Raw genomic sequence first — 19311 nt, forward strand, 5'->3', positions numbered from 1 at the left:
GCTTTGATGGTCCTTCCACCCCAAAGAAAGATAGTCTAGCTTTGAATTTTAAGCCCTTCTACCCTGTTTTGATCCCTTCTTCCTAATCATCACTACATTATAAATGGTCCCATCTCCACAACCAACCTTCATTTAATTGTCATATATGTTGAGAATATGTATAATTTTTTTAAAACATTTTTTCAGATTTTTTTTAAAATTTTAAATTTAAATATATTGAAGATATAATTTATCTTCGAAATTATGACTAAAATATTTTTATAATTTGTCAGTATTTGTTTTTTATTTTAAGAATATGATTTAGAGTTTGTTTTTGTATTAAAATTTAACTCTATATATAAAAGACATGAATAAAAGTTTAAAAGGAGTTTTCACAATATATAATATATCTCATTTTTTTCACGAATCCAAATTTTTATCTAATGAATGTTTGTCTTGCAGGTGTGTTGACACACCCATATCGTTGATTTTTCTAGCACTTCTCAATAGATGGGATGAGTGGCTCTCAACAAATGTGATGTGGTTTAAGCAGTGGACCCTTTTACTAAATATGTTTTTTTTTTCTTTTTTTTTCTTAGTATCAATCATATTTTTAATTTAATTCTATATTTTTCCCTTGTGAGGTTTTTAGTGTTTTTTGTTTAACTTTGTTTGGAGCTTGATCTCTTTATGTCACCAAATCTTTTTTTTTTTTTGGACAAGATTGCGTCTCAGTTCTAAGTATGGAACACTTTCATACTCATTGAACACTTACAAAAATATTTATATTTATCTTTCTCTAATAACACTAACGATAATGTGTGTCATTTTACCAAGAACAAACTGTTGGTGTTGGAGTTTTAATAAAAGGTAGAAATATTATTTGTCACGTAGGAGGGGGGAAAACCATAATTTGCATCGGAAATTTTGAAGTTCGGATGCTTTTTGTATTCAAATATTACATCAATAGGGTGAAAAGTGTAATCACATTTCATTTTAAATGATCTCCTTTGAGCTGGCACATATGTACTGAATAAATATAATATGGTAGCCCAATTTATTAGGTTAATTATATATAAGCATTGGGTCTGGGGGAGGTATCCCCTCAATTATAACCAGTATGGGTAGGGCCAAATGAGACACTGAAAAACTTATATGTAGACATGACTAAAGCAAAAGCAAATTTGGAGATCCAAAACACAACGTTCACTATACTAGCTATAGATTCCTTTGATAAAAAAGATATATGAAAATGTGGATATTATTTTTGGGAAAGTACATATGAATGTGAATAACGTATGGGAACAATTTTTGCTTTTTTTTATGCCATTGTTTTAGACAACAAGGGGAGCAATTGCAATAAGTCGGTGAGTGGCGGTGCAACCCCTAACCCAAAATCCAAATTCATCCTTGTTGGATGCACATAACTAGATAGTCATATTCATAGGTGTTTTTGGATTACCTAACTAGTTACTCATTTTATTGCATATATGGTCATAATATTGATTGAGGAAAAAAAACTTTTTTTTAAGGAATCACCACAATACAGATGCTTATCAATAAAGTAAAATAAACAAAGTTGTAAAATATAGATGCTCATTTTATTGCATATACGGTCTTTTTTCTTTCTTTCTTTATTTTACAAGGAAGATTGCTAAAGAATATTGGAATTCATAAATTATTTATGAATTTATGTATATGTATACAAAAAGTATATAGAAAAAGACTACTGACAAAGTAAAGTAAAGGGGAACTACCTCTTTGATGGAATTACAGTGACTCTATTTGCAGTATTTCTCTCAATTATTTTAGAGATTTATAATTTGTCCATTTTACCAAACGGAATTTCTATGAATTAGAGAATTAGATTCACAAGAACTGACTAACTTTATTTTCAATAGAAAGTCAAGTTTAACATCTATGTCTTTCATTTTTAGCCCATTCAATTTTGATTTGGTAGTTCGACTGTGAAACTTCTTTGTTTCTGTATTTTCGGAATATGAGTGTGTGACTTTTTATAATTGTTTCTATTGATAATACTTATCTAAAAATGTATCCATCATCTTATTTTGATAGAGATGACTTTATCTCGTCAGATATTTATTCTAATATCTGAAGCACGAAATATAGAAAATAAATAGACTCTAAAATATTAGAACTATGATTCATATTATAGTTTATTCGATAGCAGGATTAACTGCATTATATATATTTCGAATCTATTTACTTATTTTTAAGGATATTTAAATGTTTATTTTTAAAATTTCAACGGAAAGAAAAATAGTCCATTCTATTCAATATATTTATAGGGCAAAGAAGAAAAAAAGTTATAAAAAAAATAATTCATTTATTAGCTTTGTTAACAATGAATAATAATGAAATGACTTCTTTTTTTTTTTTTTTGGATGAGGATATATTCACATCAAAATGTCAAAAGCATAAGACGTCTATTTCTTGATAGTACAAGGATGATGAAAATAAGTGCACTTAAAATTCGTGGGGAGTTATACATTTGTGTATTGATAACACCATTCACTATTTCTTGAAGTTCTATCTCTCCCTCAAATGAACCATATAGCCAAGAGAAACCATGAACTAGAATAGAATAGTTTGTCCCATCCATGAGTAAATATTTCATAGTAGCCTCATTAGATCGTACATCTTTCTTTATATATGCACATAGGAGATTGGAGCATAAACTGAAACATTATAGAACTACAAAGATAATTATTATATCATTAGCGCTGCGAATTATTTCGAATTGTTCTTCATAAATAACTTAAAACCAATAGTTCATTATGAAATGGAATTTTACATTCTAATACTCTATCTGAGATTTATCGTTATTTATCAAATCTATTCCTAATTAATAGAAGCTTATTGGCTCACATCACAAAAACATTGTTGAAAAACAGATGGCTTTTCATGAATAACTCAGCCGCATCTATTGTATCATAATCCACTGCCTTGATTTGATCAATGAAAGCTTAAAGGTTAAAAATTTCAATTAAACAAAAATTAAAATAAAAGACGAATTATTATAAAATTTAATATATAACTTAAATATCTAAATTATGTATTATGCATAGTTAAGTACTCTTTCATTGTAATAAATAAAAATTAATGATGATCAGGTATCTTGTAGAATATAGAAATTGATTTAATACATAGAAATTGGATCAAACCATTGGTTGGAAGGAGCCTGTATTATATATTATATTAATATTAATTAATAATATAAAAACAGAGTTTATTTGGAAGCATACCCACATAATCAATACAAGCATCTGCAGCCGTAGCTGGTCCCACCCCCTACTTTGAGACTGGTCCACCAGCTCATGTGTGTGGTTTGGTGGGCCCATTTCATTTTCTGCCTCAATACAAAAATTTCAAGTAGAGCTGGCAAGATTGTCAAAAGTAACATTTTTTGCCGCACAAAATTCTAGACCTTGGGAAAAAACTCATTCCAAACAAACAACTTCAATTCCTAGAAGACACTAATCCACATAAAGCACTGATTACATATGAAAAATTGTTTCACATTTTCTCCTGCAACACAAAATTGCTTAAGCGGATTTATAACGTACTTTGGAGGATTTGAAGTGAGATTAAGCTCTTGAATTTAATTTATTTTACCAATAAAATTAACAACTAATTTTTAAAATTGACTATTAAAAAACATAAAACTGTTTAATTTCACAATAATCTTCTTTTAGTGAAGCTGGTGAACAAGTATTAAATTTTATAGATCATAAATCTAAAAAAACATTTCATTAATAATACTAGTAGAAAAGACTATCACTCACGAATTTAGTGAAAGAGATTAAATTTACATAAAATAATGAACTTGAATTTAAATATCTACTATAAAATATCTACATATCCTATATATTAAATAAACTCGGATGTAGTGGAAGAAAAATTCTTTAATTTCTTTTGACTCAAGAACATTTCTTTTTACCTCTAAGCCCAAAATTTATCGTTTGGTTACCATTCTATTAAATTCAATGAGAGCCTATATCTAAGTCTAAATAAAACAACTTGCTGTCAACATTTGATCTCCTCTTTCTTTCTCTCACAAACAAACACACCAAATTGTAGTTTTAACATCTTGTCTGAAAACTCTCTTCTTTAAAACCTTTTTCTTTTTGTACATAGCAAAAAAACACAAAGGATCAACCATGGCTGCTAACAAATTTGCAACCATGTTACACAGAAACACCAACAAAATCACCCTTGTTCTAGTCTATGCAATCCTTGAATGGATTCTCATCATTCTTCTCCTTCTAAATTCACTTTTTTCTTATTTGATCATAAAGTTTGCTGATTATTTTGGCCTCAAAAGACCCTGCATGTGGTGTACAAGAATTGATCATATCATTGAGTCTGGAAAAAGTAACATGAAAAACCCTTGTAGAGATCTTGTGTGTGAAGCTCATGCTGTTGAGATTTCAAAATTAGGGTTTTGTTCAAATCATCACAAACTTGCTGAATCAGATAATATGTGTGAGGATTGTTCATCTTCTTCAAAACAAAAGCATGTTGACTTGTCTCAAAGTTTTGGTTTTTTTCCATGGATGAAGAAAATAGGAATGATTGAAGGTGATGATGAAAAGGTAATTGAAAAAGTTGAGGAGGGTTTGAAATGTTCATGCTGTGGTGTTAACTTTGATAGCAGATTCTACCCTCCTTGTATTTTGATTAATCCTTCTATGAACATTTTGGATTATGAACAGAATCAGAATATGATCAAAGAAGAGGTTGGTGATGGTAATCATGTGTCAGATCACAGCAGATCAGATTTTGTACTTGATCATCATGAATATCAACAGAATACTGAAGAAAACAGTGGAAAAATTCATATGGTGTTTGAGGTTGAAAAGGATTCATGTATAAAAGAAGAGGAGGCAGAGGAGACTTGTGCTTGTTCTGTTTGTGATGGTGTCAAAGAAACCATGGTTGATGATATTTTCAAGGTGGAATTTGGTGTTGGGAAAGAAAAAAATGAAACCTTGGAAGATGAAGCCTTGAAATTGAATTTTCCAAAGGCTAAGGATGATGATGTTGAAGTTGAGAAAAGTGAGGAAATTCAACCTAAACATCTTGATTTTTTCATTCATGGTGATGATTGCAGTTTGATTCCTGTTGAAATGGTTGATTCCACTGCCACAGAAAATGAAAATCAAAGTAGATTTAATAAGGTTGGGGATGAACGGTTTAATGGCAGTGAAGATTTTATTCTGGATTTTGGCATGAGTACTACTGATGCAGAAGCTGAACCAGTTATTGCCAATTGGCACATTTCTGGTGACATTGTGGCAGAATTTTCATGTGAAGAGGATAAAAATGTCTCCAAAGTAGAAGAAAATTTGGAGCAGTGTTATCAAGATTTGAGATTTGCTCAAAAAGATGAAGACTTGACCAAGGATGATAATGTTGAAACAAACATGGAAAAAATGATGAATGGAGATGGAGAATTATGTTCAAATGTTTCTCTAGGTTGTAAATTATGTTTTCCTTCTAAAAAATGTTTATTCAGTTTTTATATTATTCTTCTTAATTTTTTTATATGCAACCATTGATCTAATACTTTCTTTAAATTCTTGTAGCTTCTGAAGATGATGCATCACAAACTCACGGTGAGGAATTTGAAGCAGAAGTATCAATTGGGACTGAAATTCCTGATCAGGAACAAGTGGATGAGTATGAAGACCAAGATATACATTTTGATACAAATCAAAGAATGCAAGAAGATTCATCTACTAGCTCAGTCAGAATTTATGTTCAACATGATAGTGGTAAGCTTCAATTTCTTATCCTCCTTTTACTTCAATTCTATCCCCAGAACTTTCTTGATATAGTTCAGCCTTTGTTGTTTCGATTCGTTAAAAACGTAACTTTCTAATGACATAAGCTGATTTTTTTTCTTCTTCATGTTTTTTAAAATGAACTTTGCTATATGTAATTAGGTGATGAAAAAGGTGAAGAGTTTGTAGAATTTAAAAACATGTCACTTGAAGTGAGAATGCCAACAGCAAGTAACCATTTTCCATCATCATTGGAGCTTAATGAGAATGAGGAAGAAAAAGTTCCCGACACACCCAATTCTCTAGATAGTCTTCATCAACTACACAAAAAATTACTTTTACTTGAGAGGAAAGAGTCGGGAACGGAAGAATCGTTGGATGGAAGTGTAATGAGCGACATAGAATGCGGCGAGGTGACATTCGAGAATTTAAAATCAGCGCTGAAATCCGAAAGGAAGGCATTGAAAACTCTCTATGCAGAACTAGAAGAAGAAAGAAATGCATCTGCTGTAGCAGCCAATCAAACAATGGCAATGATTAATAGGCTTCAAGAAGAGAAAGCGGCAATGCAGATGGAAGCTTTGCATTATCAGCGAATGATGGACGAACAATCCGAGTACGATCAAGAGGCTTTGCAGCTTTTGAATGAGCTTATGTTGAAGAGGGAGAAAGAGAAGCAAGAGGTGGAAAAGGAGCTTGAAGTGTACAGAAAAAAGGTTCATGAATATGAGGTAAGAGAAAAGATGATGATGATATCCAGAAGAGATGGTAGTATAAGAAGCAGAACTACTTCATCTCCTTCTTGTAGCAATGCTGAGGATAGTGATGGATTGTCCATTGATTTCAATCAACAAGAAGCAAAGGAAGAAAATGGTTTTTGCAGCCATCAGGAATGTAGCAACCAGAACACTCCTGTTGATGCTGTCTTACATTTGGAGGAATCATTGGCAAATTTTGAGGAAGAGAGGTTATCAATACTAGAACAGCTGAAAGTGTTGGAAGAAAAGCTAATTATATTGAATTATGAAGAACAACACTGCTTTGAATTTGATGATACTACTACATCAATAGAACATCTTTGTGAAGAGAATGGGAATGGATATCATGATGATGACGAAGATGATCAACAAGGCCATGTAAATGGATTTCAAAATGGTAATGGAAAGCAGCACCAAGGGAGGAAAATCATGGCCGCTAAAGCAAAGAGGCTTCTTCCACTTTTTGATGCAATGAGTACAGAAGCAGAAGATGTAGAGTTAAGTGGAGATGAAAATGAAAATGAAAACGAATTAGAATTTTCGAAGTTGCAAAATAGTTCAACTCAAAAGGCCAATTTGGATAAGAAAAAGGTTGGTTTAGAAGAGGAGGTGGACCATGTTTATGAAAGACTACAAGTTCTTGAGGCAGATAGAGAGTTTCTAAAGCACTGTATCAGCTCCTTGAGAAAAGGCGATAAAGGGTTAGATCTTCTTCAAGAAATTTTACAACATCTACGTGATTTGAGGAATGTGGAACTCAGAGTCAGAAACATGGGAGATCTTGCAGTATAAAAAATCTATATGTGTTCAACTATACCAAATATATGACAGGTAAATTGCTAGTTGTTCTTGTTGTACTGGAAATTATTTTTTCTTAGAAGAATTGAATTTATTGACACCGTCAATATACATAATTTCTATAATGTCAATCAATCATTACTGTCAGATCTTTAAAAATAGTTGACTTGAACTATAAGTAATAACTACTTCTACTGTCACACATATGATTTGTTGTGATTTATTGACAATGTCAAACTTTTGGCGGGTAAACCACTATTTTAGTCTCTGAAATTGTAAAACGCTGTCATTTTGGTCCTAGACTTAGTCGAAAACCCAAATTAGTTTTCGAATCATCAAAACATCGATTAGTTTAGTCTCTAGCATTTTAACGGTCAAAGACTATTTTGACATTAAGTTGTATCTTTGAGGGACGTTTATGATAGTAAGATGTATCATTCAATGACTATTTTTTGATGATTCAAGGACTAATTTGAGTTTTAGACTAACTAAAGGACCAAAGTGACAACACCTTAAAATTTCAAGAACTAAAATTGTGGTTTACCTAAATGCTGATAGTGGATAAAAATTAAATTGAACGTATTTGTCAATTGATATATGAATATTATTTTTGTTATGCATTCATTGAGGTCTTCCTAAATGTTGTTTTGTTGTATTGTAGTTGATATATCCACATGCTGCAAACCAAGCATACATGAGCAATTAGCACCATGCAGTGTTCTCTACATATATACACAAGACATGACACCAATGCATCACTTCAATTTTAACAAAAAGATCAGTGGGAGTTCCCTAATGGAGAAGGGAGAGTCCTTGTTGTATGGTCTGTTTGATACAATGTGGTGGACAACAAAAATTAAGTCTACCTTTTTTTCTCTTCTTGATATTTTCATTTTCTTGTTTTTTTTGTCCAAGTGGGCCCAAATTTTTGTGGGTTGTGTCTATCATCATTACCTTTTATGGAAAAGGAGGGTGATAAGTATATGTGTGTGTAGGCTAGTGAGGTAAAGACATGCTGTCATTTGTATTTTGTGAGGAATGACCTGGCTTGTAAAGCTGGAAAAATGAGATCCATAAAAAAAGATTCTAGTGCCAGGTACATAGAATTAGTTTGTTAGAGAGACAGAATTAAGGTCACTAGTTTTGTCATTTTTTACATTATTTTTTTTAAGGTAAGAGTGAAAATTGAGGTAAGTAGCCTCTTTCTCTCATCTTTTGCATTATTGCATCCTATGAGGTTTGTTTCTTTTTGAAGACAAAAAGCTGAGTCACTTGTATACTACATGTATTCATTTGTAATTTTGTAATTAATATAAAAAAGTGAGTGTTTGTTTATAATGCTTGGAATTTACCGTTAGTACTGTTTTTTAAGGCTTGTGAATAAGATAGATGTTTAAATACAATTTTAAAATAGCATAAGAAGCAAACACAGCTATCACAATTGATTGTGATTTAAGCTAGAAACAACTTTGTGTGATTGAAAACAATGCAAGTAAACTAAAAATATTAATATAATGTGCTGAAAACAATAGAAGGACGGCACAGAGATATTGTTACTAAAGGGACATAAAGCCTATTGAAACGTCTGCAAATCTTTAAAAGAGGACTTTCTAGGCTGGGGATGATTATGCATTCACAAAGGCATATGATTTCAGCGTGACTTTTTTTTTTAAAACTCCTTTAGAGTGGGTTTGAAATTTGAATGTGGTAATTAAAAATTGTAGACAAATTTAAATTTAAAACAATTCAAATGTTTCAATTGGATTACTTTTATTTTTAAATTTTTTATTTGAATAAAAAAATTGTTCTTTAAAAGTTAAACCATTTTCTAAAATTTCAAAAGTATTTGGGCAAAACTGAAAATTATATTTGGGTCAAAATTGAATTTTTGTAAAAGTTATGGGACTATTTTACAATTTATGGGACCAATTTATAAATTTTGAAAAAAATTTAGGGACCAATTTTCCGAAAATAAAAAACATATAAGGATTAATATGTAAATTTTGAAATATATTGATCTGAATTGTAAACTTGTAAAAATTATACGAATCATTTTATTATTTATGTACTACAAAGTAAAGAGATGATTTGAAAATTTTAAGTTTTAGGTGGTATTTGAAATGATCTAAATTTAATTTTGACAAATTACCTCATAAAGTTTCTTTATTGGATTTTTTTTCAAACTTATTATCCAAATAAAATAATTTGTTTGAAGAATTTTGAATTCCTTTAAAAAATTATATTATCTCAAAAAATTATCTCGTGTTTGAAGACGATCTTATTGTTCTTCGTTTAGCCAACTCAACTACTTGAGTACATATGATTTCAACTGTTTAATTATTGGTGATCTTAATTAGAAGATTTGTATTTTAACTTTGTAAAACAGATTTAAAACACAGTTGTTAAAATATAATAGTTAGACAACATTTGTATAGTGAAGTTGTTTCAAATTATGATCCAAATGAGACCAGCACTCATGAATTATTCTTTCTCGGGCTATTAATACTATTACTAACTATAATTAATCAATAACTATAATTATGTTAATGATTGACAAACAGGGTAGTAGCACGGAAGGAGAAAATTGTATAGCACTGTTGAGGACTTTAGAGTTAAAAAATTTGAAATTGAAAAGACAGTAAATACCTTGATCCAACAAATAACTTGTAATACGCCAAATTAGTCCCTAATTTGGTAAAGTGATCTTAAATAAGTCAATAAGATTATAAATATTTTAAAGAGATTTTTGACTCTACTAAACTATCAAGTTGAATTTTATATTTAACCACTCAATATCAATTATGTCATTTATTTTAATAATTTACAATCAATTTAGTTTTTATATTTAATCAATTGTTATTAGTTTAGTCTATAAGATACTTTCACAAGAAATAACATAAATAAAATTTTAATTTAATTGTAGTTTTAGTTCTTCTATTTTTACTGATTTACAAAATTGATCTCTTTATTTAAAAAGTCGACAGTCCTAGTCTACTGTTTTATTTTTTATCTAAAAAATGGTAATGTGAGATATTTTAAATAATATGATATATGATGCAATGACGTAGAATGATTAACACATACGAAATTGAAATAAAACACCATAAAAATTTAGTTTTCAACTTCATTTAAAAATATGTTCGTTATTTTTTAGTTTAAAAATATGAGAGAGATAAAAACTATCGATTTTTAAAATAGAAAGAATCAATTTCATTGATAATAATAAAGAGATCAAAACTGCAATTAAACTTCAAATTTTACAACATCACAAATCATTTTGAAATATTCATATCAAGAGCGTCATACAAAATCAAGAACAAATACGATAGGTTACAAATAATATTCCGGACATAACCATCAATCTATAAATACTACTAGAAGATTTTTATTTTATTTTTAAAATTAAGCATAAGCAGAAGTTATTTTTACCCCAAAAAACTAGTACTTGCCACAGAAACAGAATCCGGTTGAAAATGTGGTGCATCTTATCATCCAATTTAAAAAACAAAAAAGAAAACATTAGAAGCCAATAATTGTGAGAATGATGTATACATGTAAGATACTAATCCGTCTGTCTTAGATTAAATTAAACGCGTCGAAGCTCGAGAGGTAGAAACAAATAGAAGAAGGTAAGAGACAAAAATAAATACTTTTCTTCTTTTGTCCATACATCTTTGTCAATCTTAAAACTACAACCTTTAAATTTTAGTAATAATCCTATAAATCCACCCAATTTGTGTTGCTGCACAAGAACAAAACATATACTAGCAGTACTGTTTAGGCGACTTACTGACTTTTTCTCTATGAAAATTCAATCAAAGATGACCAGTTATGCATACGCAGCTAGGTACATATACTACTTTTCTTCGGGACCCACGGTGCCCTTCATCGTAGGTTAAGCTAAGTTTGTTGTACTAATGCTTTTATTTTATTTTAATCTTCTTATTTTGATATTCAACTTTACATTCTCAAATGATTCGACCTTAATTTAAACATATTATTAACTGCTAATTGTGTTGAACCATTTGGTTAATTTTTACAAATATAGATCCATTTATTACAAATAGTTGAGTGAAGGGTGCATTTTGCAAAAAAGGGTGTATTTAACATTTTCTAATTCGGGGACTTTGACCATTTAACTGAGACATCTCTCATGACGCACATCTTTTGTATTACCGTCTTTTTCTTTAAGCATTGTCTTTAATTCTAAAAGATGGAATTCCATTACCGCCAAATTAAGTACTATAAAAATTGAAAACATTAAGACCTGCCGAATGCAAATAAGAGAGTTTAAAAGTCAATACCAATAAAACCGAAGAGCAGTGAACAAGTTACTCAGCCTAAGAGAATTATCAGCACACAATCATACTAGAATGACACAACACAAGACTAGAGAATAACCCAAGAACACAAACATTGTTCCCATGTTGGAAACCATTGATGTACATCAGCCTTTATTTATTTTTTTACGATTCTTCAATCAGCCTGTATTCTAAGAAGTTTTAGCAAAATAACTATAAAATTTTATTACCGTTTTACATTTATCGCCCCTTCTTATTGTGACTTTGATCAAATAGTAAATAATACAATAATATAAATAATATTTCTTAAAAATTTGTTACCAATAATGATAGAGAAGTAATGAATGTCGAATAACTAATATTAATTATATTGTAATTTATAATTCATGACACATGAAAAATTCATATAATATTATATGTTAAAATAATAATAATAAAATGTGAATGAAAGCAAATTACAAATATACAATGATAAAGAGGATGAAAAAATACTCTTAAAATTATGTAACGTCAAATTTTTTATAATATAATATCATTTGAATGAAATAACATAATATTTGATGATGTATCAGTAATTGAATTTGATAGTCTATTTTAATAGATTTGACTGAAAGAGTTGTAATTTGATTAACTCCAATAATTTAATATAATTTAAAACGAAATCATTTTATAAGAGGTTAATAAATCACAATTCACGAGGTTTCCTCTGCGGTATTGGGATTGGACTTTTAGACCAATAAATATAAGCAAATTGTAACTAACTCCCTATATGATCCATTCATTGGTCTAAGGATCAATCCTTGTAGCATTTTCTCTACTTTGAAATAAAGTATCATCCAATTCATATTAAATTTCTAATAGCAAAAAAAGAAAATCGCTCTGACACTTTAGTGGATTAATTTTTGCAGAAATTCTTCCCTATTACTAATCTTTAAAAAGTAGGTTATTTTAGTTGACATTTTTTTAAATTAATATAAAGATTTATTTCTATCATTAATCAATCATAATTATGAAATTATTAATAATTTTAAAAATTGCTTACATAATTAATGGTGAAATTTTTGGGTTTTTGATCCATATATCCCTCTTTTGAATTTTTTATTTTAAAATGTCCTAGTTTGAAAAAAATATACAGATGTGCTCTACTTTTTTTGCCCCAATTGCTTATCGCAATCTGGGGATGCGACCTCCCGAAGGAGATTTTTTTTTCATTTTAACTCGCATCTTGGGGATGCGACCTTCTTATGTAACAATTTTTTTTTTTTTTGCCATTTAAAGGATATTTGTATTTATTATTAATTATTTTTATTATTTGAATAATTTAAAAATAATTAAAACATTTAATAAATCAAAATATTATTATGAAAAATAATAATAATAAATTTAATAATATTATAAATTTTTATAATCAAATTAAGTTGTTATTCTTATTATAAAAATTTATAATATTATTAAATTTATTATTATTATTTTTCATAATAATATTTTGATTTATTAAATGTTTTAATTATTTTTAAATTATTCAAATAATAAAAATAATTAATAATAAATACAAATATCCTTTAAATGGCAAAAAAAAAAAATTGTCACATAAGGAGGTCGCATCCTCAGGATGCAGACCATCTGTTAAAATGAAAAAAAATATCTTTCAAGAAGTCGTATTCCTAAATTGCGATAAACAATTGGGGCAAAAAAAAATATATTTTTTCAAACTAGAATATTTTAGAATAAAAAATTCAAAAGAGGGATATACGAATAAAAACCCGAAATTTTTACTTTCAAAATTAAATTCCTAAAAGAAATATATATTTTCCTTATATGGTTCCATGCATTGTGTGTGTAAGTAAGTCATCATCGCCTAGTCAAGCAGGCGTCATTGGGTCAACACGAAGTACGAACACGCTTCTCTTCTCTTTTCTTATTCTTTCTTACCAGAGATCTATGTTTATTTTTTGCTATCTCCCAAACAACATACAAAATTATTCACCTTTTTCTTTTCAAACTTTCACTTCCTCTTCCTCGTCTCTCATTTCCCCATAAAATTAACCCAATTTCTGTTAACAAAAGAAAAACATAATAAAACTTTCCTTCAACTTTTGTTTCTATTTCATGGGCTGGTCTTCGATTTGGGAACCATAGACAAAACACAACCTCCATGGACAAATCCCAAAGCTTTCTTCATAGTTTTCTCCAACACTTTAAATTCGGTTCTACTACAGGTAATTTCACAACACTCAGTCTTTTTTTCTTTTTCTTTTTAATTTGAATTTTATTTTCTAATAACAATATGTTTTATTCTTCTTTGCTTGTATAATTTTTGTGTTTGATCATCAGAGCGAAACAATGAAGCTGAATTAAAAAGAATGACTTCACAGGAGCAGAAGATATTTTCCTATGAAACCCTTGTTTCTGCCACAAAGAATTTTAATGCTATCCATAAGTTAGGTGAGGGAGGTTTTGGTCCTGTCTACAAGGTAAATTCAATTCAATTAACAACTCATGACTCTATGCTTCTTTGTCAAATTCATCAAGATTATGAAATTTTGAAACCCCTCTTCCAAATTAGTGGATTGATTAAAGAACTTTTCCAGTATTTTATTTTTCAAATTACTTCATAATATTTGTAGAAAATTCCTCAACATTTTTAATGACAGGGGAAATTGAGTGATGGGAGAGAAGTAGCGGTGAAGAGGTTGTCACACACATCAAATCAAGGGAAGAAGGAATTCATGAATGAGGCAAAGTTGTTGGCACGTGTGCAGCATCGGAATGTGGTGAATTTGTTGGGTTATTGTGTTCATGGAACAGAGAAGCTACTTGTTTATGAGTATGTGCCTCATGAGAGCCTCGACAAGCTTCTATTCAGTAAGTGCTTTTCTGCCCTTAGATGAAATTTATAGTCTCCAAAATTAACCTTCAAAACACTCAATTTGCACTTAAACTGAATCATTTGCGATTGTTTGTTACAATTTTACTTATTTATTATTTTACCCTTTATATGATCTTAATGACTTGGTACCTGTTTGTTTCCACGTTTGGTGGACATCAAACGCAAGTTAAACTCAAAGCTTCACTCACTGGCTTCTGAAAACTCATAGCTATTTTGCATTGGAATGCGGTACCAAAGCATATCTAAACATATGCTTAAACTAAGCAGTTTTTTTTAATTGTTACTTCTTACTAATAAAATATAAATAAAATCTTCCTAATAAAATATAAACAAAAATAATAATAATAATGTTTAATCCAGAATTATGAGTTTTTAACTTGATGACGATCTCTACTCTCTACCAACAGTAATATGGTGGACCACCAGCGAGCCATCCATCTTTACTTTTCTTTGTCCTGACCCTGAAATGGTAGAACTTGTTACCTGTTAGTATGAACCATGAAAGGTACTTCACTTTAGACCTTGACTTTTAGCATATTTAAAATGATTCATTTACCTAGACAACATAAAGTTTGCTACCAAACACCTGATCTCATCCATCACACCAAAGCCGTGACGACTTAATATGCTACAAGAAGCATCCCTAACATTTTCTCTGTTTCTTCTCAATTAAGGATATGCATTATTTAGTAAGAGAAGTTTTTACACATAATAAAATCAAAAATAAATTAGTTGGCTAACACCGTTCAATACATAGGTTAAAGAATATAATAGATGTCAAAGTTCATTATTCATATTTTCATATACAGAATGTAATCTACATGTAATTCAACCTTTAAAAATCATAGTTAATTATATTCAAATTTATAATTAATTATATTTAAAAATGATTACTGATTTTTGTAATTTAATATATTTATTTATAATTTATATAACATAATTAATAATATATTTAAACTCTATTAACCAATATTTTATTGTGTTAAAAGTGTCGCCATTAATTCAATAAAATATATGTTGGGGATTTAGAACCCAAAATTTCAAATTTGGAGCACGCTTCCACTTCGTAAGAAGGATAATGGAAACTTCCCACATCGTGGATTAGCCACCAATTACTTTTTTATAAATAAATTAAAATAAAATAGCCACTAATTCATCTATGTAATTTATTTTTGGATGAAATTAAGTTATGTAATTTTTTTTACAGCAATTGTATATCGTAAAAGGTTAAGTTCCTCTTTTTTATTTAATTAATAAATTGATTGTACTTTTTACATAAAAAATAAGAGTTTTTAGGGTACTTTTACAAATTACAAAGTTTGGATACAAAATAAACCAAAAACAACATAAGAAATATATTGTTTTGTGTTGTTACGAACGGTTGAAACAAGTATAAAGTCAGTGTATAAATTAAAAGGCATTTATTTTTTTATGACAAGTAAGGTTTGATGGACGCAGAATCTGAGAAGAGAAAGCAGCTAGATTGGAAACGTAGGTTTGGAATAATCACAGGCGTGGCAAAGGGATTGCTTTATCTCCACGAAGACTCCCACAATTGCATTATCCATCGTGACATTAAGGCAAGTAACATACTGCTTGATGAAAAATGGACGGCCAAGATTGCAGATTTCGGAATGGCCCGCCTCTTCCCCGAAGATCAAACCCAAGTCAACACACGCGTGGCTGGAACCAAGTAACTAATTTTATGCATTTTAATTATTTAATAAAAATACGTGATCAATTCAAGTGTTTATTATGGGCGTTATTGTGATTAGCGGAGTCCTAATTTTGATTTGAAAATAAAAATATTTTAGAATTATTTTCATGCAGTGGATATATGGCTCCCGAGTATATGATGCATGGAAAACTATCTGTCAAGGCTGATGTGTTTAGCTATGGAGTTTTGGTATTGGAGTTGATCACAGGTCAACGAAATACTTCCTTTAATTTGGAAGTGGAGGGTCTTACTCTCCTTGATTGGGTATTTTTTTTAACCTTTTTGACTTCCTTTGGTAAATTCATTCTCATAAAATTACTAATGATACTACTCAAAAAGGATACGTGTTTATTGACATGTTAATCAATATCTTTTCAGGACTTTGTAATTGATCAATTAATTACTCCCTCCCACTATGAATTTTAGTTATTTTCACTTTTAACACACATTAAAAAATAATAAATTTATGAAGTAAAAATAAAATTCATTTACTACATGTTTTTGGGTTTTTAAAAATACAAAAGAAAAAACATCATTAATTTTATCAAAGATCGAAGATGGAGATGGAGAGAGTAAATAGTGGTTTTATAGTAGTGGTTAATTGGTAACCCATATCTACAACAAGCCTTACACAACCATTATCTCATGAATACAGAACCAAACTACTCTTAAACTCTTTATGTTTAAGGGCCTAAGACACTTTAACTAAGTGGCAGGGGTTCGATATCAGAGTTTTGTGCATGGAGAATACCTGATTGAGAAAAGAAAATTCACCTTAGAAGATTTTTTGACAAAAATTATATAGTCGCTGTAAAACAACTGTGAATACTTTGTATCTATAACATCATCGTAAACAAAAATCATCTACTCTTAAACTTTTGTTACCTTTTATTAGAAGATATGATTTGGAAAAAGAAGAAGAAAAATAAAGCATATAGAATGTTGACATTGTTAAATACCTAATACCTAAAATCGCATCTGCATTCCCATCATCACAAAAGGAATTGAAGAGTTTATTTTGAAATTTGATTAAACAAAGAAGTGAATATATTAAAATTACAGGCATACAAAATGTACAAGAAAAGGAAGAGCTTAGAAATTGTAGATTCTACATTAGCATCTACAGTTGTAACAGAACAAGTAGGTATGTGCATTCAGCTGGCTCTACTATGCACTCAAGGAGATCCACAACTACGTCCAACAATGAGACGTATCGTAGTGATGCTTTCAAGGAAATCACCACAAAGCCACATGGAAGAACCAACAAGACCAGGAATACCAGGTAGCAGATATAGAAGACCTCCTAGGTACTCTGCTTTGTCTTCCACAGTTGGTACCTCTGGTTCTCACTCTTCTGATTCAAGCAACACTCTTACTGTTACTGCCACGATCACTAGTAAAAGTTCAGCTACTGCAGAGTTAGACCTAAGAGGGAAACGTCCAATGCTGGATTAGGCTCAATTATTTTGATTATTATTATTCTTTTTGTAATGTAAGTATGTGATTTGAACCTATTAGAATGTAAATATGAGATGTTTAGGCTAGGAATCGCCAGGTTGATGTGAAATTCTTATTCTTTTAATATTTTTAAGATGGAAATGAGCTGAAATTCCTGTTATTAAGGTAGAAAGAACAAGAGGATGAAATTCTGTAAATACCTTGTGTATTACTGAATTGAATGGATTACAAGATGTGTTTTCAATATAATACCATATTACTAGAAAGATAAACATAAAAATAGTATATATAAATATATACAAGATCGCAAGTTCGACTGTGGAGATCAATAAGGCCAAGTTTGGTGTTGACATCTAAGAAGCTGGCAAAATATTTCTTTTCATAAGTTAAAATTTGTGTTAATAAAAAGATAAGAGTTTTTTTAAATAAATAATTGTTGTTTTTAAAAACAATGAAAATGATAAAGAATTATTGGCGTTATGTTCATAAATGCATTTTTATTAATTAATATTTTATTTATGGCTTATAACAATAATTTACTTAAAAATCTCTTATCAACATATTTTAAGAAATATAAGCAGAAATATTTTCTCAGAAATAAACAATCAATAATTTTATCCATCAATTTTTGTATGTTTAAAATAATATAGTGTGAGCTATTACTTTTAAGTTTAATGAAAAATATTTGTTTTATGAGTAAGAAAACTAAAAACAAAATAAAGAAGTAGCTCCTAGGTGTATATTACATATCTGGTAGCATTAGAGAATGTTTTTTGCATTATCTCTCAAATGACAGAGTAAAAAAGTGAAATAAATGCAGAAAAGTCAGTAATCCAAAGCAATAATTTCATATTTTGAAGGAAATTTTAACTTCGAAATGGGCAATCAATCACCTCACGTCGTAATTTCGTATTATCCATCAACTCCTACATAACAACAAATTAAGATGACCTTACACTATACCCAATCCTACTTTTGCTACAAATCAACTAATCCTCTAATTTGTCCACATTGTCAAGTGGCATTTTCTTTATAATTTCATTTTTCGGCATACTGTGTAATAAAAAAATCGAGCACTCCACCATTCCACTGTTTAGAGTTCTTCAAAACCCAAAATCTGGTGAATAAGGAATTTGGATTTTGTGACTGAGAGGAAGATATAACGACAAGCATTGGCAGATCGTACAACTAAATGTGTGTCATCTCAACCAACATATTTCAAGCAGAATAAGCAAACCCATCCACATAATGAAATTTAAATACAGTATTATACTAATAAACATTAACCACACTACTCCTTCAAAATCTTGATATTTTTCTTTAGTGTTTTGAGTGGACCACAATGGTCTGACTTGGCTTGTTCAGTCGGAGATTTCCTTTAATTAAAAAGGAGTAAAGACCACTAAGAACTTAGACATCAAATCAAATCCTGTGTGGAGTAGAAAACATTAGTGGTTTGAGCAACTTAGACATCAGAGTAAACAACCACATTAAGAAATCATTCATAAAGAAACTTACTCAATGAATGGAAAAGGAAAAGAAGGGAAAAAGCAATCACATAAGCTTATTGTTCATATGGTTACAAATAAAATAAAATCAATTG

The 19311-nt window shown here is 29.6% G+C and overlaps 2 protein-coding genes across 3 annotated transcripts; both read left to right on the forward strand.

The window, feature by feature from the left end:
* The first annotated feature begins 3922 nt into the window (after positions 1-3922).
* On the forward strand, positions 3923-8680 carry LOC101510613 (myosin-binding protein 2). The gene is made up of 4 exons (XM_004504517.4): positions 3923-5478; positions 5589-5777; positions 5949-7375; positions 8004-8680. Exons 1-3 carry the CDS (start codon positions 4161-4163, stop codon positions 7334-7336), a joined length of 2895 nt encoding a protein of 964 aa, XP_004504574.1. The 5' UTR covers positions 3923-4160; the 3' UTR covers positions 7337-7375; positions 8004-8680.
* Positions 8681-13488: 4808 nt separating this feature from the next.
* Positions 13489-17957, forward strand: LOC101510942 (cysteine-rich receptor-like protein kinase 43). 2 transcript variants are annotated; one of them, XM_004504519.4, is made up of 6 exons: positions 13489-13862; positions 13978-14117; positions 14298-14508; positions 15992-16226; positions 16364-16514; positions 17313-17957. In XM_004504519.4, exons 1-6 carry the CDS (start codon positions 13799-13801, stop codon positions 17703-17705), a joined length of 1194 nt encoding a protein of 397 aa, XP_004504576.1. In that variant the 5' UTR covers positions 13489-13798; the 3' UTR covers positions 17706-17957. The 2 variants fall into 2 exon arrangements, with proteins under 2 accessions (XP_004504576.1, XP_004504575.1); XM_004504518.4 differs by having other exon boundaries at positions 13589-13862; positions 15977-16226.
* Positions 17958-19311: the final 1354 nt, after the last annotated feature.

This window comes from Cicer arietinum, chromosome 6, assembly GCF_000331145.2.
Source record: "Cicer arietinum cultivar CDC Frontier isolate Library 1 chromosome 6, Cicar.CDCFrontier_v2.0, whole genome shotgun sequence".
In the NCBI taxonomy this organism is placed as follows: domain Eukaryota; kingdom Viridiplantae; phylum Streptophyta; class Magnoliopsida; order Fabales; family Fabaceae; genus Cicer; species Cicer arietinum.

What these genes read in the sequence shown, in the direction of transcription:
- LOC101510613 (XM_004504517.4), top strand. Translation starts at nt 4,161, where the DNA reads ATGGCTGCTAACAAATTTGCAACCATGTTACACAGAAACACCAACAAA. An exon ending in ATGTTCAAATGTTTCTCTAG is followed by an intron (nt 5,479 to 5,588) that starts GTTGTAAATTAT and finishes AAATTCTTGTAG; the next exon opens with CTTCTGAAGATGATGCATCA. An exon ending in TTATGTTCAACATGATAGTG is followed by an intron (nt 5,778 to 5,948) that starts GTAAGCTTCAAT and finishes ATATGTAATTAG; the next exon opens with GTGATGAAAAAGGTGAAGAG.
- LOC101510942 (XM_004504518.4), top strand. Translation starts at nt 13,799, where the DNA reads ATGGACAAATCCCAAAGCTTTCTTCATAGTTTTCTCCAACACTTTAAA. An exon ending in GTTTTGGTCCTGTCTACAAG is followed by an intron (nt 14,118 to 14,297) that starts GTAAATTCAATT and finishes TTTTAATGACAG; the next exon opens with GGGAAATTGAGTGATGGGAG. An exon ending in CCTCGACAAGCTTCTATTCA is followed by an intron (nt 14,509 to 15,976) that starts GTAAGTGCTTTT and finishes ATGACAAGTAAG; the next exon opens with GTTTGATGGACGCAGAATCT.